At 36.4% G+C, this 22,442-nt stretch overlaps 1 protein-coding gene across 1 annotated transcript in view; it reads right to left on the bottom strand.

The window, feature by feature from the left end:
* DGKB (diacylglycerol kinase beta) overlaps positions 1-22,442 on the bottom strand; it is a 913,416-nt gene that overhangs the window by 606,997 nt on the left and 283,977 nt on the right. Inside the window, exon 15 of the mRNA XM_007946219.1 lies at positions 3,881-3,954. Coding sequence (XP_007944410.1) covers positions 3,881-3,954 — 74 coding nt within the window. The remainder of the gene's footprint in view (positions 1-3,880; positions 3,955-22,442) is intronic.

Here is a 22,442-nt window from a genome sequence, read left to right as displayed (position 1 = left end):
CAGAAAGCTGGTAGTTAAAACCCACCAGCCACTCCTTGAAAGGAAGGTTGGGCAATCTACTTCTGAAGAAACCCAAGAAGGGGTTGCTATGAGTCGGATTTGACTAGATAGCAGTGAGTTTGGATTTTGGTATTTTTATATTAACTGATAGAAACACTACATATACATTATATAATAATTGTTTATATCGCTTCACCCCAAACCCTGCAATAATATTCACATTCTAGATTTTGATTAATTGTATCACCTATACTATTGTTTCAAGAAAGAAAGTCATTCTGAATACCTCCTTTTTTCCTAGCACCTGAATCTGATTAGTGGACGATTCTGTGCCTTCTGGGAGAGGTCTATTAAACCTGGCTATTCCATTCCCACTGCCTTACTTCATGCCTTTAAGTCTCTTCCAGCTTATAAAATTCTTGCCTATTCAGACCTCTTTTATACTGCTATTGTGATAGAATCAGATTATATCCATGATTAAAAGTTATTCATAATATAAATCCAAACATCTTTACAATATGGTCACAGTTTATCTCTTATCATTCCCCTCCTTTACTTAAAACTGTAACCTCTGTGCACTCCTCCTGGTTAACTGAAGGAACTAGGCCTTGTTTATGAATCTATGTTTTTCTTCTTTTTTCACCTGCAAACATTTACCTATGGGAGAACCAACCCCAGTGTTACTTTTTTTTAAAAGAGTTTCAGTCTTCAGAGAGTTATTTCTTCCTTTGAATTTCCATAGCATTCACCATGGTGTACTGCAATGCATCTGTTTACATACTTGCCTTCCTGTCAAACATACCCAAGCCAAGAAAAACCAAAATATTTTTAAAAGAATCCTAAATGCAATATGATTGTTTATTATAGCCACTTCCTATGGATGTGGAAAGTAATGGTTGTATTCATTATAGATCTTTAAAACACATTTGCATTTAATTTGATTTTGAAGGATTGCTGTCAGCCGATGAAGGAAAAAATCTAAGTGGGTATGCATATCAAGAAAACTAAACTCACTGCCACTGAGTTAGTTCTGACTCATACTGACCCCTAGTGGGTTTCCAAGGCTGTAAATCTTTACCAAAGAAGAATGACTCATCTTTATTTCAAGGAGCAGCTGGTGGATTCAACCCACCGACCTTCTGGTTAGCTGCCAAATGCTTTAATCACTAGACCATCAGAGCTCCTCTGGGTACGCATATATAAAGAAAGAAAAAAAGCAAAAAACACTGCCATCAGCTTGATTTCAACTCATAGCGACACCCATTGGGTTTCTAACACTGTAAATCTTTATGGAAGTAGATTGCCTCATCTTTCTCTTGCAGAGCAACTGGAGGGTTTGAACTGCTGATCTTCTAGTTAGCAGCCCTTCCTCCTGCAGAACAACTGGCAGGTGTGAACCGCTGATCTTCTAGTTAGCAGTCAAATACATTAACCACTATGCCACCTGAGCTCCTTTGGGTATGCATATAGAGGCACTCAAATATGCACCTACCCCAATAAAGTTTAATATTCTTATGACTTTAGTGTATCTATCTATGTATTATTTAAAAGAGACCTACTGGAGCAACAATTAAATGTTCAGCTGTTAACTTAAAGGTTGGCATTCATACTCAACCAGCATTTCCATAGAAGACCTGGCAATCTGTGTCCAGCCAAGAAAATCCTATGTTCTACTCTTACACAGGAATAGACTCCATGGCAACTAATAATTATTATAGCTATGCTTTTAAAATTTCCAGAAAAGAATTTATATGTACTTGTGAATAGAGAAGGCAGTCAATGGTCATTCCAATAATTAATGCTATCTCACTTTGAGGGGATTTATTTTTTCTTTCCTATTAACTATATGGGAGCTCTGGTAGCGTAGTGCCTAAGGCATTTGACTACTAACCAGAAAGCTGGTGGTTCAAACCCACCAGCCACTTCTCGAAAGGAAGGCTGGGCAATCTACTTCTGTAGTGATACTTCCTTGGAAACCCACGGAGGGGTTGCTATGATAAGATGAGATGATATGATAAGATGGAGTCAGGCCCGACTTGATGGCACATGACAACAACATGAAATATATATTTTCTCTTTATCTCTTAAGATTTCATTTGTCTCCAATTTACAACATGAATTTAAGTCTATCAAGTTCTTTGTAAAGAGTTTTTTTTTTTTGGTCAAGAAATCAAAACATGCACAGTTAAAAGACAATGAGCTAAGAAGGAAAAAATTATTTTAGCATAATTTTAATTACTATTTTATACATGAGAATGAGCCTACTATTCTCTTTAATAAACATATGTTTAATTATTAACCCACTAAAAAATAGGAGCTCTGGTAGTGTAGTGCCTAAGGCACTTAACTGCTAACCAGAAGATAGGGCAATCTACTTCCATAGTGATGTTGTTGTTGTTGTTATTTGCCATCGAGTCGGCCCCGACTCATAGCGACCCCTCCTTGGGTTTCCGAGGCAGTATCACTACGGAAGTAGGATTGCCCAACCTTCCTTCCGAGGAGTAGCTGGTGGGTTTGAACCGCCAGCCTTCTGGTTAGCAGTCAAGTGCCTTAGGCACTATGCTACCAGAGCTCGATACTGCTTCAGAAACCCAAGGAGGGGTTGCTGTGAGCTGGATCTGACTCGAGGGCACATAACAACAACAACATTAAAAAAAAAAAAAAAAAAAACTTTCATTTTTGTGGTTGTCAGCTGCCATCAAGTTGACTTTAAGTCTTGGTGACTCCATGTACAACAGGATCAGATCATTGTGATCCACGGGGTTTTCATTGGCTGAATTTTTTGGAAGTAAGGGGCCAGACGTCTCTTCTTAGTCTGTTTTAGTCTGGAAGCTCTGCTGAAACCTGTTCAGCATTATAGCAGGACACAAGTCTACACCAACACATGGGTGGTCTATATCTTTAACACAGTAAAAATATAACTATATATTGACAAAAAGGAAACAAAATCTTATTCTATTTTGGCAGAGATAATATTTTATTGACTGAAAAATGAAGAGTGTTCTTAATTTCACTGAGATGAAACAGGAAAGTTAAAAGGTAGGAACTAAATTACTTTTTAAAAATTCCACTACTCATGAAAAAATTGACTTAATTATTTGGTAAACTACAAAGGACATTTCTTTTTATTGTCCATGTTTGTGTGAGTGCTTTTATCAATTTGCTTATTTTTTATTTGGGTTTAGTAAAAAGTTCCAAAAAGCATTAAGGCAGGTGTAACTGCATTTTTTATATGACTCTTCTATTTTCAGGACATAAGAGTTACTGTTCAAGGAGTAAATTTCTAATTTTTATTAAGTATTATGACTTAATCATTACCTCATTATAAAAATGAAATTCTATGTTGTAGGCTGTACAACTGAGACACTCAATAATTCAGGTTATTATTTTTTCAGATTAGAGAAACTGTACTTATAAGGAAATGTGGTATCATATTCTCCAAAATGCACTTGTAGAAATCACTATTTTGTCCAGAAGGTAGATAGATATAAATTCTGTTTTCTGGTATTGAGTTATGATTTAAATGAAGTCACCTTATTAACCATAAAGAGAACCAAGTTTCATTGATAAGTATTTACAGAGCCATGTGGTATGCATAGCTCTTTGTTAAGGGCTAGGGTCATAGGTGGTGTGGAGAGAATTCAGATACCTGAGCTGTGTGATACAGATGTTTACAAAAGGCCATTATTATATTAAAACTTCAATTATAAAAAAGGACAGATCATATCAATACTTTACATATACATGCTAGCATTGTTTAGTTCACATTAAAATGAGGTAACAGTGAGGATTATAGTTTTTAAACATTTGTACATCAGAAATTTTCTTAATCTTTTTACATATATATGACAGAAAATAAATATTATTTTCAAAAACATACCGTTCTCCTTGCTTCCCGCCACTTTTGGGGTTCACAAAAACTAAAAGTGGATGAGTGCCAGGAACAGGAGTGATCTAGAAGAAAAGTTGTTGTTATGGATAAATTATTATGCACATCTTATTTGAAGAGTACCTCTTTTTGAAATAAAAAGACATGGGATAAAAATTTGCATACTCAAGAATCTGGTTGGTCTTTCTATAACGTAGAAACACACACACACACACACACACATACACATATACAGTAACTCAACTAAACTCTGTGTTTTGAGTATATATCTTTGATTGTCTCTACCCAATGGTGTACCCACTTTGAGAAAAGAGCATCTAGGAATGGTAAAGGAATCTAGGAATATAACATTTGTAATAGCAATGAGATAAAAATAAAAAGTACAATCTGTGAGACAATGAATACTGTATTTTTACACAAATAATGCTTATGTTACACATTTTTCCCAGATGCACCCTCACCCCAAGGTATAATCATAAAGCAGGCTATGCTATTTTTTTTTTTTTTTTTTTACACATTGCTCTGAAAAACTATCATAGCTTGCTTATGAAAATATCTTGGGAGAAGGGTGTGGTTGAAGAAAGTGTTTAATACACTCATTATTTAATATAAAAATATGGCAATGGCTGGAGATAATTCAAAAATAGTTGCAGCAGTATACTGACAGAGAACTTCCAGAAATGCAAGTTGGGTTCAGAAGAGGACGTGGAATGAGGTATATCATTGCTGATGTCAGATGGATCTGGGCTCAAAGCAAATACCAGAAAAATGTTTACTTGTATTTTATTGACTATGCAAAAACATTTGATTGTGTGGATCATAACAAATTATGGATAACATTGAGAAGAATGGGAATTCCAGAACACTTAATTGTGTTCATGAGGAACCTGTACATAGACCAGGAGGCTGACGTTTGAACAGAACAAGGAGATACCATATGGTTTAAAGTCAGGACAAGATTGTGTCAGAGTTGTATCCTTTCACCATAATTTTCAATCTGTATGCTGACCAAGTAACCTGAGAAATAGACTGTATGAAGAAGAGCATGGCATCCAAATTGGGGGAAGACTCATTAACAATCTGCAATATGCAGATGACATAACCTTGCTTGCTGAAAGTGAGGATGACTTGAAGCACTTACTGATGAACATTAAAGACTACAGTCTGCTGTATGGATTACATATCAACAGAAAGAAAACGAAAATCCTTACAACTGGACCAGTAAGCAGCATCATGATAAACAGGGAAAAGATTGAAGTTGTCGAAGATTTCAGATTACTTGTTTACACAATCAACACCAATGGAAATAGCAGTCAAGACATCAGATGATGTATTGCACTGGGCAAATCTGCTGCAGTAGATCTCTTTAAAATGCTGAGGAGCAAAAATGCATCTTTGAAGACTAAGGTGTGCCTCATCCAGCCATGGTGTTTTTAATTGCTTTATATGCATGTGAAAGCCGGACAATGAATAAGGAAGACTGAAGAAGAGTTGATGCTTTTGAGTTGTGGTGTTGGCAAAGAATACTGAAAGCACCATGGACTGCCAAAAGAACTAACAAAGCTGTCCTAGAAGTGCAGCTGGAATGCTCTTTGGAAGTGAAAATGGCCAAACTTCATCTCAACTATTGGTCATGCTGTCAGAAGGGACCATTTCCTGGAGAAGTATATCATGGTTGGTAAAGAGGAGGGGCAACGACAAAAGGAGAAGGCCCTCAAAGAAATGGATTGACACAGTGGCTGCAACTATGGGCTCAAGTATAGCAAGGATTATGAGGCTGTCACAGGATCAAGCAGTGTTTCATTCTGTATACAGGGTTGTTATGAGTCAGAGCCTACTCGATGGCACCCAACGAGAAGTCAGACTAAAGCAGAAGATAGAGGAGAAAAAGATTAGAAACAAGGAAAGTGATCAAATCACAGAGAGCCCTGTTGTTATAGAGGATTTCTAATTGAGAGCTTTGGGACATGTGTAAAATCCATCTTCCCAATCACTTTCACACTAGAAACTTAGTAAGAAAGTCCGAGCTCTGGTGGTGTAGTGCCTAAGGTATTTGACTGCTAACCAGAAGGTTGGCGGTTCAAACCCAGAGCCACTCCTAGGAAGGAAGGTTGGGCAATCTACTTCCGTGGTGATACTGCCTCGGAAACCCAAGGAGGGGTCGCTATGAGTCAGATCCGACTCGATGGCAGTGGGTTTGTGCCTAAGAGCCTCTCATCTCACAATCTCTCCTCAATGCTTTCTTCCCCAGCCTGGGAAGTAAAGTAGCAGTTAGTCAAGCCTATTAACAGGAGTCCATTACATATTGGACTCACTTTCACTTAGTAAGAATGACTGCGTTGCCGCTATGATCACACACTGCTTTCATTATTACCCACTACACTCTTAAACAAGACAGACAAGATGCCTGTCCTAATTGAGCTTACGTTCTAGTGGAGTAACAGACAAAAAAGAAACAAATCAATTTAGTAGTGAAGTGTGCCATGAAGAGAAATAAAGCTTTGAGTAAAATGATAGTACTTTATTGATGAGAGATAGATTATTTTAGACAGGGTGAGAAAGGAGAAATTTTGTATTTTACCTGAGTTTAACGTTAAAATATAAACTTTTTTAATAAAGATATTTCCATTCTTAGCCTCCTATGTAACTCCCATCTAAATACATTTAACAAAGATATCAAAAATATTTTAATAGCTAAAATATGAAGCTAATAGGGTTCTTTAAATATTAAGTTGAAAAGTTTTAGATCAATCTGCTTTCAAAATGTAGATTCAAGCTCTCCTTATTGCAGTGTCATTTCTCCTCAAGAATGGATCCTTAAATATTTAATGAGAAAATTAAAAACAATCATTTCACCATATCATTTCTTTCCTTCCTGTTTATTTAAACAATATAACTTAAAATATTCTACCAACATATTCTTCTCCATTTCCGAATGAAATAGCACTTCTTCTAATGAGTATAGCTGCTAAGAAAATGTTAAATTTCTTCACATTTGCTAAATGAGAAGGTTAAGATAGTCTTGATTTTTCTATTCTTACCCATGTGGCTCTTACTACAATCTATCATTGTGTCTGTCTGTTTAATTTCATTTAAAAAGAGGACAAGAATTTCCAGTTGCTAATTTATCTCTAATTTAGTTGGGAGATGGATTGGATCTGTAGTAAATACCTGGTACTTCTCCCCTGAAACTAAGTGCTCAATATAATGTACATAAAGTGCCTACTATGTTGAAACCATTTTACTACTGGCTTCTTCACTTCAATAAAAACTAAAATAAAAGAACGCCAAAAAACACTACATATCTCAAATTATTGTTGAATTTCATTACCCATTATCATTGAGTCAACTCTGACTCATAGTGACTCCACAAGGTTTCCAAGGCTGTATATTTTTATGGAAGCGGACTGCTTCATCTTTCTTCCACTGAGTAGTTGGTGGGTTTGAATCACCAACCTTTTGGTTAGCAGTCAATTGCCCTCACCACATATCACCGGGAGCTTTTATTTCTCCTATTACAAAATCAAAGCTCCTAAAGCTCTGGTAGCATGGTGCCTAAGGCACTTGACTGCTAACCAGAAGGCTGGCGGTTCAAACCCACCAGCCACTCCTTGGAAGGAAGGTTGAGCAATCCTACTTCCATAGTGATACTGCCTCGGAAACCCAAGGAGGGGTCGCTATGAGTCGGGGTTGACTCGACGGCACATAACAACAACAACAAAGTTTTCACACACAAAAAAAGTAACACTCACTGATATAGATTTTTTTCACTTAAATTGAATTGTTACTGATTTTTAAATAGCGGTGATAATCTCCAGGTAAATAAAATATTTTTGAGGTAAGCAGTAGATCTGAACCCACACATTCATTAGGCGGACTTCCCTTTCCTCCCAACACTCAACACTGAGTTTATCATTAGATAAGGGTACACATGGCTGCAACATTTAAATTTATTTGAAAATATGTTTTAGAATGATTTTCAGAGATAGTTATTTATTGAGATAATTAAAGGCAGCATTAAAGTTATAAAATAGAAGTTGGTGCCATCCTAAAGAACAAGTGTGTTCTGAGTGACATTTAAAAAATTTATTTTAGTTTTTGTTGTTGTGAATACAGCAATTCAACAATTTCTACATGAACAATTCAGTGGCATTAATTATACTCAAGTTGTGCTATCATTCTCACACTCCTTTTCAGAACTGTTTCTTCCTCATTAACAAAATCTCAGTGCCATCTAAGTTACCTAACACATAATTCACATTGCTGTTGCCAATTTAATCCCATATAGATAGTTCTTAAAAGATACAGTACTCAAAACAGATGTTGTTTACTAGTTAAACTATTCTTTGATTTTAGAATGACTACAGGGAATATTTTTGGTTTAAGGTTTTAGGCTGAAGGATTATCTCAGGGCAATAATTTCAGGGGTGCATCTAGCCTGCATAGCTCCAGAAGATCTGGTTTCCATAGAATTTTGAAATTTTGTTCTGCATTTTTTCCTTTTTAATCAAGATTCTTCTATAGAGGCTTTGATCAAAATGTTCAATAATGGCAGGTGAGCACCATGTAGTTCTGGTCTCATGGCAAAGGAAGTAGTTAGTTGTTCATGGAGGCAATTATTCAATTTCTTCCTCCTATTTCTGACTCACTTTCTGTGGTGGCTCCAGGCAAATAGAGACCAATGTACCTTAAATGTCCACTTGTGAGGGAGCTCTGGTGGCATAGTGCCTAAGGCATTTGACTGCTAACCAGAAGGCCGGCAGTTCAAACCCACCAGCCATTCCTCGGAAGGAAGGTTGGGCAACCTACTTCTGTAGTGATACTACCTCAGAAACCAAAGAGGGGTTGCTATGAGCTGGATCTGACTCAACGGCAGAGAGTTCAGTTTTTTCTGTGAATTTTAAGACCCTAGGCACTACACAATGAACCAGGAGATACAACAGAAGAACTAAGCACAATATTAGGGAAATTAACTGGGATGTCCCGTCATCTATGACCTAAACTTACAAAACAAGAAACAAATCCCCTGAGGTGTTATGCTGCATTTGATCTCCAACAAATACCTCATGGGAACAGATTAAAGTTTGTGGAATATCTCAAAATAAAGCATAAAAAACCTAGATATAATTTGAGGGGTGCAGAGATGGAAAAGTGTATCAAAGGAATTAGAAAGATATAAGAGAATTATTAGATAAAGCAAGAATTTAGAAGCAAGATGATTCTTTTCAAATGACAAAAACAAAATATCTAATATGGAAATACAGCAATAATAAAATCAACTAGTAATCTTTTCAACACATATCCCTTATTGCAAATCATGCTTATAAAATTAGACTAATACAAATAAAATGTCTGAAACCTTCGAAATTTATCCAAAAGTTTCAAGCACTGTACAATGTTGTTGTTGTTATGTGCCATCGATTCAGACCCGACTCACAGCGACCCCTCCTTGGGTTTCCGAGGTGGTATCACTACGGAAGATCACCCAACCTTCCTTCCAATGAGTGGCTTGTGGGTATGAACTGCCAGCCTTCCAGTTAGCAGTCAAGTGCCTTAGGCACTATGCTACCATCCCTTTAATAATTATGACAACATATTAAACACTCGACCTCATGCAATCCACATTTTGGGGGGAAGTGAGATGTGTTTAAACATCAGCCCTACTGAGATGCTGGTGTTAAGGAAACATTTAATGGTGTTATAATAGAAATGTCAAGTTCCAGGCAAATGTGGCACCTGTTTTCACTGCTCATTCAGAGGATTTTAAAATCTTGTTAACCTTTGCTAATATAAGAAGACTAATCTAGTACAGTAAGTTTGCATACCAGGAGACCAAAGAGAGAATTCTCAGATCTGAATGCCAAGACTGGTGGTATTGGATAGCCGTTTTCAAGACTGACAAGTTAAAAATGAAAACTGCTGTGTTCGGTGAAATAAAAAGTAGCAATTTACTGGTAAAGTCTGCTACTTGGCTTTCGAAACCCTTGTTCTCTTTCTTCTTTAGTGTAAGAATTCTAATCATTTTGAAGCCTTTTCTCTGCTATCATACCTGTATCTTAGGATCTGTCGCTGCTGCTTGAAGAATTATATATAAATATTTTCTTTCAAAGACTTTTAAGAAGTTGTAACTTTTTATTTTTGGTCATGTAAGCAGATAATTATTCTAAGTAGTAAAAAGTGCCCATGTTTTAACTAATGAGATATAATTGGAAGACAAAATGGAATTCAAGGTGTGTTCTTTAAAAGGAAAACAGTGAGAGCTCCTTCCCAACTTTCCCTGCTCTCAATATGGGATCTAGAGTCAGTAAGGACCAGAAAGAGGACTACTCTTGGGTTCGTAGGTGACTTAGAGGAAGTAGCCATAGTTGGAACATGAGAAACAGAAAGAGTCCAAGTCCTGATGAAAATATGTAACTACAGGCTCTGAAAATCCTACTTTAGGACTTCACTTGCACAAGAGAAGAACAAATGACTACCACATTAAAAATGAATATATATATTTTTTCTTGTTTCTTTGCTATATGATGTAGAACCTAATCTTAATTGACATAAAACACAAGACCCATAGGGAAATAGAATTGTATAAAGATGAAACCAGGCAAAATCACTTTATTCTCCATCACAATTGTTGATATCACTAGTCCCCACATGAAAAACAATAGAAATTTGATTATCAAAATCCTTGAATACCTCTACAATTAATTTTATTTTACAGCATGCTATTCTCCTTATTTTTCATAAGCATAATTATTTTCAGTCAAGCCATTTTAACATAAATAGTCTGAGATTTTTTTTTCATAGTCAGTATTAGACATGATATTTCAACTAGTTAATTCAATCTATTTGCATCCAGATCCTTGTGTCCAAAGAGATCAAAATCAGATAAGAACTACCTTCCTCTCACAAAGAATTTAGTCTAGGGGGTTAGTTTGTATTGTACTGCATATCATATCCATGGAAAAAAGGAATATAACCAATTTTCTTCCTGAAACTTAATAAACCTACTTTAATTTATAAGACATAAAGCTCAGTTATTTTGAATACTATTTTACTGCTAGGAGCTCTGGTAGCATAGTGCCTAAGGTATCTGACTGCTAACCAGAAGGCTGGCAGTTCAAACCCGCCAGCCATTCCTAGGAAGGAAAGTTGGGCAATCTACTTCCGTAGTGATACTGCCTCGGAAACCTAAGGAGGAGTCACTATAAGTCGGGTCTGACTCGACGGTACATAGCAACAACTATTTTATTGCTATCCTAAATTATTATATTTTATTATACAGTTTAGTACAATAAAAAGGAAAAGATAAAGATACAAATATATAAAAAATTATTTTAGCCTAAAACTAATTATTCTTGGATGTAAGAAGCCTTTGAAACAGTATACAAAACATTAAAAAAAAAAAAAGGTAAGCTGCTGTTTGAATCATAAAAGAATCAGGAACCTGTTGTCAGCCCCCGTCACTCCAAAATAGTGCTTGAAGTATCTCAGGAGAGCTATGGGTCTTTTCAAAATTGTTCTTAAAAAACACTTTGGGACCAGAAAACACAATATAACATAGAAAAATCTGAAAAGGAAGAAAGTGGTCAACAAAAGTTTTATAGCCACTATGGTTCTTGAAATCTTGAGGAATGGTTATAAATTAGGTGTGAAAGGCATTACAGAAAGAAGTAACTTACACTGGAGTGTTCTCTATAATGAACAGAATTAATTATGCAAATTCTTATTTAGTCCCATAAGACGGCAATGTAAGATAATAATTACGAAAAAACATGACTTTGGAGACAGACTGGTTTTGAATCCCAGATCAACCACTCCTTTGCCACACACTCACTCAGTAATCTCATTTATTCTCATGGCTTTAAGCATCAGCTCTATGCTTGCCCCTCCCAAATTCATATCTCTAATGCTATCTTCTCCCCTGAAATCTATATTTGTATGTCTATCTGCTAAGTTTGATGTTAACTGCATCTCAAACTTACCAGAAATTGCTTTCTAAACCTTATTCACCCCAAGTCTTTTCTTTCTCACTTGATGATAGCTCCATCATTTCTGATGCATGGACCAAAATCTTGGAGATGTCCCCAAATCCTCACTTTTTTACACACTCTGTATCCAATTGATCAGCATATCCTGTTGACTCTTTAATATATGCAAAACCAAACCAAATCCACTTCCATGGAGTCATAATGTCTCTTCACCTCCACTATTCCAATCTAGGGCAAGTCTTTATCTTATGACTTCGGATACCTGCTACGAGTTTTTTAAAAATGTAAGTCAAATCATATCATTCCTTTGCTTACAAGCTCTCAGTATAACTACATGTCAATCATATCAAAAGTCAAAATCCTGAAAAAGTCCATTGAAAGTTTTACATCATCTGTACCCTGTTACCTTCTATTGATTTCCACCTTGTTTACCCCACTTCATTCTTTCAGTCCTCCTTGATGATCCTAGAGTTTGAAAGATATTATCTTGTCTTAAGACTGCCCATTTTCCAGATATCCATATGGCCAAATCCCTCACTTCTTATTACTCAGATATCACCTTAATGAGGCTTAATCTGGTCATTTTACTTAAAATCACAGACAACTCTCCAGCCCTGACACTTCTTATCCTAGCCTCATCTACTTGTGTGATACTATTTATCACAATCATATCATATGTATGGAGACAGGGACTCAGTTATTGCAATATTCAAACAATCAAAGTATAAAGTAATAAAGTATAAGTATAAAGTAATAAGTATAAAATAATAATTCTGAACTTAGATAAGGAAATTGGAATAACAATGAAAATCAGATTATGAATGGTTCAACAGAATTGAGGATTTAAAGTGGACAAGAATTGCACACACATATACCAATCAAATAAAGACAATTAATTTTATACAGACATGTATATAGTTTCATATATGTGGTAGAATTTATACTTTTAGATAATTATATGAATGAATATTGCAGATAAGAAAGTCAATGGGGGAGAAACAATTATATTGGGGTAGACACTGGTTTAGTTATAGATATATAAGTGGAAAGGTCCCTTTTCTTTGTGTTAAATGTATTACAAACAAGATTCTGCAGTTCTCAGATAACTCTCTTATTTGGAAAATTTACTCTAATTATAATTAAGAATAAAATAGTTTCAGTATAATATGGTTTAAACAATCATTCCATTTTCTGCATATTTGCTCATATGTATGAAAGTCATATTTATTTTTACATCTCTTGCATATTAAGAAATTGTATTTTCAATTATATTTGATCATATATATTAAGTGTAAACTTTATGGTGTGGGTGATGACAAAGACAGAGTGCCTAACCACCTCTATTTGAAGTCCCCTAGGACTCGGGTTAATTAATGAGACTCATCCTAAGGTTATACATGATCTATTACTTCCTCTAATTAGAAATAATAATCCTGATCATTATGCTGGTTAGCTGGAAAGAAGTAAGATGAATGTGCTTAACTATGATTAATCGTCTTCTTCAAGCAGTGTAGATCTCTTCTGCCACTGACTTACATGCAAACTGGGCTGCAACTCAATGCATTTTCATCACATATAATTTTTAAAGCTCACAGATAAAATTAATTCTCTGGCAGATCTTTTTACCTTTCCTGATAAAGCACAACCATTTTATTGTTTTTAAATTGATTATCACAACAAAAAATATTTCTTCCATTTTGCATGAAATAGCTAGTTATCCAGGATAGCTCCTATTTTACAATTGTTCTAAAATTACATGTATACCCATGAGTGTTTTATTCTAGTCCATTCTTCAGAGGTGAAACAGACTGTTTAATATGATTGTATACCAATTTTAAAAAATTCAAAATTATATAACATACAGGATGATTTAAGTATTATTTACTGCTATTTTTTAAGGTTGTTGTCTACCCTTTGCCTACTGAAAACTTTAGGTTGCATTTTTATAACTCAAAGAAAGTTATAAAATGTTATTATCTGGTTAGAGAGGTGAAACATATCTGCAAAGAATAGTAATTAGCTATGGTTTTTAATGTGACTACTTTAGTTGTAATAAGGTTGAACATTTCAGATTTAATTTTAATTAAAAAGAAAATAGAACTTATATTACTATGTCAGTTTAAAGCCTTCAAAACACTCTATATGCACTATTCAATTTTAGTTTTGATATATGCATAAAGTCAGATCTGATTATCCAAATTTTAGGAAATGGAAACTAGAAAAAAATTATGTTAGTGAATCTATGATTTTTTTTTCCCTCAAAGCCTCCAGCGATATAAAAGAGTATTTTATATGGAAAAATAGGGAAGAGCAAGATAGTCAGAAATTTACCAGTTACATGCCTTTTCAAACCTGTTAACCAAGGAGGCAAGGTATGAGAAGAGTAAAACACCTGGACCCTGAAATCAGATGATGCACATTCAAACTTTGGCTTTACCACTAACTGTTCCATTTTGGGAATGTTACTTTACATCTGAGTATCAGAATGCTCATTTTGTACATGGTACTAATAATAATGGTAATTATCTCATATGTTTGAGAGAATTAAACAGGATAATAGTGTAAAGCATTGTCATAGACTCTGTTGTTGTTATGTGCCTTCAAGTCGGACCTGACTCATAGCGACACCTCCTTGGGTTTCCGAAGCAGTATCATTACGGAAGTAGATTGTCCCATCTTCCTTCCGAGGAGTGGCTGGTGGGTTTGAACCACCAGCCTTCTGGTTAGCAGTCAAGTGCCTTAGGCACTATACTACCACCCTAGACTACAACAACAACTTTCATGATGTGACGTATGTGCCTAATTATGTGTGAAACATATCTGGATTTCAAAATTTGGTTTTCCCCTTCATCAACTGCATTGAAGGAAGCCAGAGTAACTAAATATTGAAACGAATCTATATTTCTGATTGATATATTATATTTATAAATGTTGATTACATACAACAAAAATACAGAGTATCACTTAGTGATTTTGTTTATATCAAAATTGTAGATAGAGTTCATCTTTGAAACTTTTAATAGAATTGTTAAAACACATAGATATGATTCCAATGACCCTAGATACTAATTTACTCTTTTGATAATGAATTTTTAGCTCTTTAACCATATAATAATTATACAGAATTTCCTTTTTCTGTTTCTATTTAATAACTGTTTAAGCATATTTTATTCAGAATTAGTTTTCTTACATCAAAACAAAGCAACAACTTGGTTATCAGCATTTAAATTGTTCTTATTAAATTCTGAGTCAGATAATTAAGACAATTAAGAAGCAAGCATTTAGGCATCTACTGTGTGACCATCACTTGCAAGCTCCAGAATAAAAAAGACATAATCAATAGCATCAAAAGTGAAATACTAAATGAAAAAGAAGATATATAATTATGTATATTAATATAATTGCATGACATAATATATCTTTGTAAAGTAAGTTGTATGTAAGTTTTCCCAGATGACATAAATCTTGTAATACATTCTTAAGAAAAGTAATTAGCAATTGAAAAACAAGATAGGTGGAAAAGATGAAAATTAACTCCACAATTTCCCAGATTACCATAAGACCACAGCAGTAACTGATTTCATGATGGAGAACGAGAAAGTGAGGCAAATAAATACAATACATTATAAAATGTCTTAAAACACAGATGGAAAGAAATCTTCATCTTGATGTGAAAGACCATAGGAATAACCTTGGTTTTAAAGTGTAAAAGTGAGTTTGAGTTACCTGTGTTTATCTAAATTAGAAACACATTTGTTTAAATTTTGACTTAAAACTTTGGAAGATATAGATAAAACAACACATTGTTTTGATTACTCATCTAGGAAGAAAAGTATTCTCACCAGTACAGTTCATTTGGGGAGCTCTGGTAGTGTAGTGCCTAAGGAACTTGTCTGCTAACCAGAAGGCTGATGATTCAAACCTTCCAGCCACTCCTTGGAAGGAAGATTGGACAGTCTACTTTCATAGAGATTTGTTATTATGTGCCGTCGAGTTGGACCCGACTCATAGCGACCCCTCCTTGGGTTTCCGAGGCGGTATCACTATGGAAGTAGATTGCCCCATCTTCCTTCCGAAGAGTGGCTGGTGAGTTTGAACCACCAGCCTTCTGGTTAGCAGTCAAGTGCTTTAGGCACTATGCTACCAGAGGTCATAGGGATACCACCTTGGAAACCCAAGGAGGGATCGCTATGTGTCTAAAACTACTCAAAGACAATGAGTGATTTTTTTGGTTAGAGTTCATTTCATTATTTTCTAAAGATGTTTTTGCCACCAAAATGATTTATCACAACCATACACATACTAAATAAATAAATACACACACACACGTATACCTATTAAAAATATATAAACATATGTACATAATACATGTGTACATTTAGTAATAACTTGCAAAAACTTTTAGATTAACAAACGACCTTCTACCAATTTGAGTTTAAATGGAGATAATATCATAAAAAATTAATCTAGCAAGAACGTCACTCTGCCAATCAACTTTTAGACCAACATTTTGATAAATTTATAAAGATCTTTTGAAACACTGGTCTGTCAGTTTGCCATACTGTGGGGCCTTGCATGTTGTTGTGAGGCTGGAGGCTATACCACTGGTAGTAAAAATACCAGCAGGGTCAGCCATCGTGGACAGGTTTCAGCGGAGCTTCCAGACTGTAAGACTTGGAAGAAGGAAGGGGCCATCACTTTTCAAAATATTGGCTACTGAAAACCTTATGAATAGCAGTGAAACACTATCTGGTTTGTTGTGTTGTTAGGTGCTGTCGAGTCACTTCCAACTCATAGAGACTCCATGCACAGCAGAACGAAACACTGCCTGATCCCATACCAGCTCCATAATCCTTGCTATACCTGAGCCCATCATTGCTGCCACTGTGTCAATCCATCTCATTGAAGGCCTCCCCTCTTTCGTTGACCCTCCACCCTACCAAGCATGACATCCTTCTCCAGGGAATGGTCCCTTCTGACAACATGACCAAAAGAGGTGAGACAAAGTCTGGTCATTCTCGCTTCCAAGGAGCATTCTGGCTGCACTTCCTCCAGGACAGATCTGTTAGTTCTTTTAGCAGTCCATGGTATTTTAGCATTCTTCACCAGCACCACAACTCAAAAGCATCAACTCTTCTTTGGTCTTCCTTATTCATTGACCAGCTGTCACATGCATATGAGGTGATTGGAAATATCATGGCTTGTGTCAGGTGCACCTTAGTCCTCAAGGAGACATCCTTGCTCCTCAGCACTTGAAACAGTTCCTTCACATTTGACCTTCCCAATGCTACACTATCTGGTATATTACTGGAAAACTTTATGAATAGTCCTGAAACATTGTCTGATATAGTGCCAGAAGATGAGCTGCTCAGGTTGGAAGGCAGCCAAAATACAACTAGGAAAGAGCTGCTTCCTCAAAGTAGAGTTGACCTTAATGATGTGGATGGAATAAAACTCTTGGGAACTCCATTTGCTGATGTGGCATGACTCAAAATAGGAAGAAACAGCCACAAACATACATTAATAATTGGAACATGTAATGTATGAAATATGAATCTAGAAAAATTGGAAGTTTTAAACAATGAAATAGAATGCAAAAAGATTGACATCCTAAGCATTGGAGATTTGAAATGGACTGGTTTTGGCTACTTTGAACCAGACAACTATTCTGGGAATGAGAAATTGAAGAGGAATTTTGTGGCATTCATCATCACAAAAAATGTTTCAAGATCTATTCTAAAGTACGATACTGTCAGTGATAGGATAATATCCATGACCCTACAAGGAAGACCAGTTAATATTACCATTATTTAAACTTACACACCAATCACCAAAGCCAAAGAAGAGGAAATTGAATATTTTTATCAACTTCTGCAGCCTGAAATTGCCCAAACATGCAATCAAGATGTGTTGATTACCACTGGTGATTGGAATCCAAAAGTTGGAAAGCAAGCAAGTAATTGAAAAATATGGCTTTGGCAGTAGAAATCATGCTGGAGATCACATGAGAGAATTTTGCAAGACCAATGACTTACTCATTGCATATACCTTTTTCAACAACATAAACAGCAGTGATGCACATGGACTTCGCCTGACAGAATACACAGGAATCAGGTCGATTACATATGTGGAAAGAGGCCAAGGAGGTCTTCAGCCAAAACAAGGCCAGGAGCTGACTGTGGAACAGACCATCAGCTGCTAATATGCAAGTTCATCAACTGCTTATATACAAGTTCAAGTTGAACCTGAAAACAATTAAAACAAGTTCACAAGACCTTGACTATATCCCATCTGAAGAACAGATTTAATGAATTCAACACCAATGACCAGAATCCAGACAAATTATAGGATGACATCAAGAACATTATATGTGAAGAAAACAAAAAGTCATTAAAAAGATAGGAAAGGAAGAAAAGACCAAAATGGATGTCAGAAGACACTCTGAAATTTGCTCTTGAATGGAGAGTAGCTAAAACAAACAGTAGCTAAAACAAAGAGCTGAATAGAAAATTTCAGAGAGCAGCTTGAGAAGACAAAGTCAGTTATTACAATAAAATGTGCAAAAACTGGAGTTAGAAAACTAAAAGGGAAGAACACACTTGGCATTTCTCAAGCTGAAAGAACTGAATAAAAAAATTCAAGCCTCAAACTGCAATATTGAAAGATTCTATAGGCAAAATATTGAATGATGCAGGAAACATCAAAATAAGATGGAAGAAATACACAGAGTAACTGTACCACAAAGAATTGGTCGATGTTCATCCATTTCAGGAGGTGGCATATGATCAACAACCAATGGTATTGTCAGAAAACATGAATAGACACTTCCCCAAAGAGGATATTCAGGCAGCCAAAAAACATATGTTTGTCACAATCATTAGCCATTAGAGAGATGAAAATCAAAACAACAATGAGATACCACCTTGCCTCAGCACTAGTAGCAAAGTTCAACAAGACAGAAAACAACAAATGCCAGTGAGGATACAAAGAGATTGGGACTCTCATACAGTGCTGGTGGGACTGTAAAATGATACAACCACTGTGGAAAGCAGTATGGTGATTCTTTAAAAAAGCTGGAATTAGGAATACCATTTGACCCAGCCATTTCATTACTAGGTATATATCCTAAAGAAGTGAAAGCCAGGACAAGAATAGATATATGCACACTCATGTTCAATGCAGCACTATTTACAATAGCAAAAAGATGGAAACAACCTATGTGCACATCACTAGAAGAAGGGATAACCAAACTGTGATACATACACACAATGGAATACTATGCAAACCTAAAGAATAACATAGAATCTGCAAAGCATTGCATAACGTGGATGAACTTGGAGCACATTATGCTGAAGAAAATAAGTCAGTCACAGAATGACAAATATTGTATTAGTCCATTATTGTAAAAAGTCAAGGAAAGGTTTATATATGGAAGGAAATTTTCTTTGATGGTACCAGGAGTGGGAGGGGAGGGGAAAGAACATGATTAGATAGGCAGAGACAAGTATTGATGTGAGTGAAGACAAAGACAGTGTACCAAATGTGAATGATTAACATGGTTGCTTTGAGGAAGAGGAAGACATAGAGAAGCGCATGGGAGGGACAGACAACAAAGATGAACCCTTTTGCAAATACAGTACAGCATTGTCATTGAAGGCAAACATTGAGGTATGGGTGGATAGATGGGTAGACAGACTGTACTATTAGGTATGTCTATATAGGGGGGGAAGGAGCTGTGGTAGTGTAGTGTCTAAGGCACTTGACTGCTAACCAGAAGATTGGTGGTTCAAATCCACCAGCCACTCCTCGGAAGGAAGATGAGGCAATCTACTTCCATAGTGATACTGCCTCGGAAACCCAAGGAGGGGTTGCTATGAGTTGGGTCCAACTCGATGGCACATAACAACAACAACATATAAGGGGAGTGTGCCCAAGACCATGGATGGCAGACAATGTTTCTATAAATGTATTTGTATGTTCTGGAAGAATTCCCAGGTATATAGTACAGTTGTCAAGGAACAAGGTTGTAGTCACTTCTTGGCCACAGTCAGTTACCCAGAGGGGAGTAGCTAGACCTGTGGGCCCAGGACCATAGTTGCAGGGGACATCAAGCTCAAATGGCATAACATACTACACAAAACATTGTTCCACATCCTACTTTGGCATGTAGTGACTGAGATCTCAAAAGCTTGCAAGTGGCCACCTAGATGAGACAATGGATTCTCCTCATCCAGAGCAAAGAAGAATGAAGAAAACCAAAGATTCATGGAAACAATTAGTCTAAGTGACTGGTACACCATGTGATGATAAGCCTACATGACTATGAGACCAGAATAACTAGCTGGTATCCAGCTACCACTGTCAACCACTTAGAGGGGGATCTATGTATAAGATCCTGGATAGAGTGGGAGAAAAATGTGGAACAAAACTCAAAATCATTAAAAAAAAAAAAAAAAAAAAGGACCAGATTTGCTGGTCTGATAAAGCCTAGGGAAATCCCTGAGACTACGGCCCCTAGCTGCCCTTCAGGTCTGGAATTGAACCCATTCCTGTGGCTTTCAGCCAAACAAAAGACAGGCATATGAGCTGAACATTTACATTAGGTAGATACATTCCCTGGAGAGATCAATCATGGGAGAATAGAAGGGCTATGTATACACAAGGCAACAGCTTGGGGGATAGGAGTGAATGAGAGGGAAGGACATAGGGAAGACATAGTTATGGGGAGGAAGTGGGAGAGGAGCTGTTACATTGTGGGAAATTGCAGTCCATGCCATGAGACAAAGCATATGTGAGCTGCTGTATGGAAAGTGAATTTGCTCTGTAAACTTTCACCCAAATCAAAATAATTTTTTTTTTTTTAAAAAAAGAACCAATGATATTGAAAGAAGTTGAAGCTGCACTGAATGAATTTGTGAAAAACAAGGCTCTAGGAATTCATGGAATAACCAAAGAGATGTTTCAGCAAATAGAAGCTGTGCTGGAGCCACTTACTTGTTTGTGCCAAGACAACACAGAAGACAGCTACCTGGCCAACTGACTGGAAGAGATCCATATTTGCACCCATTCCAAAGAAAAGTGAGCCACCAGAATGTGGAAATTATTTAAAAATATCATTAATATTGCATGCAAGTAAAATTGTGCTGAAGATAATTCAAATATGGTTGCAGCAGTGTATTAGAAATGCAAGCTGGACTCAGAAGAGAATGTTAAATGAGGGATATCATTGTTGATGTCATATGGATCTTAGTTGAAAGCAAAGAATATCAGAAAGATGTTTACTTGTGTTTTTTCACTATGCAAAAGCATCGATTGTGTGGATCATAACAAATTATGGATATCATTGAGAAGAATGGGAATTCTACACCACTTAAATGTGCTCATGAAGAACCTGTACATAGACTAGTAGGCTGTCATTCAAACAGAAAAAGGGGATACTGCATGGTTGAAAATCAGGAAGTGAGTGTGTCAGGGTTGTATCCTTTCACTATACTTATTCAATCTGTGTGTTAGGCTGGGTTCTGTAGAGAAGCAAAACCAGTAAAGCTTATAGAGAGAGAGAAAAAGAGAAATTTATCTTAGGAAAATGGCTCACATACTTATAGAAGCTGGCAAGTCCCAAGTTCTTGGATCAACTGTCAAGCTAGCAGCTTTTCCCAACTCACACAGCTACAGGAGCTGACGAGCTGAAGGTTGGCAGGCAGTGTACTGGGTGTTGACTCCAACGAATGACGACTCCAAGATCTCCGGGCTGAATGGTGGATTGCTTGCTCACGGACAGTTGTAGGCAGCACAACAGGATCCCAATCCACAGAAGAGTGTCTCTTTTCCCCAGGATGTCCATAAACATATTGGAAGCAGGGTACACCCCTAGGGAAACTCCCTTTCAATGGATTGGCTGCTCAAAACATATACATCCAATCTCATCATGGGCATAACCCACAGCACAACTGCTTAAACCACTCAGAATTGTGGTCCAGCCAAGTTGACACACAACTCCAACTATCACAATCTGTATGCTGAGCAAATAATTTGAGAAGGTGGACTATATGAAGAACATGGCATCAGGGTTGGAGGAAGACTCATTAAGAACCTGTGCTATGCAGGCGATACAACCTTGCTTGCTGAAAGTGGGGATGACTTGAGCATTTACTGGGAAAAAGTAAAGACCACAGTCTGCAGTATATTACACCTTAACACAAAGAAAACAAAAATTCTCACAACTGGACCAATAAGCAACATCAATATGAATGGGGAAAAGGCAGAAGTTGTCAAAGATTTCAGATTATTTAGTTCCACAATCTACACCAATGGAAGCAGCAGTCAAGAAATCAGATGACATATTGTGCTGGACAAATCTGCTGCCAAAGACCTCTTTCAAGTGCTGAAGAGTAAAGATGTCTCTTTGAAAACTAAGGTGAACCAAGCCATGGTATTTTCAATCATCTCTTATGTATGTGAAAGCTGTATCATGAATAAAGAAGACTGAAAAAGAGTTGATGTTTTTGAGTTGTGGTGTTGGTGAAGAATACTGAAAGTACCATGGACTGGCAGAAGAACAAAAAAAA

The sequence above is a fragment of the Orycteropus afer genome, unplaced genomic scaffold (genome assembly GCF_000298275.1).
Source record: "Orycteropus afer afer isolate SDZICR_OR568_19922 unplaced genomic scaffold, OryAfe1.0 scaffold00008, whole genome shotgun sequence".
Taxonomy (NCBI): domain Eukaryota; kingdom Metazoa; phylum Chordata; class Mammalia; order Tubulidentata; family Orycteropodidae; genus Orycteropus; species Orycteropus afer.
This window is presented reverse-complemented; position numbering and strand designations above follow the sequence as displayed.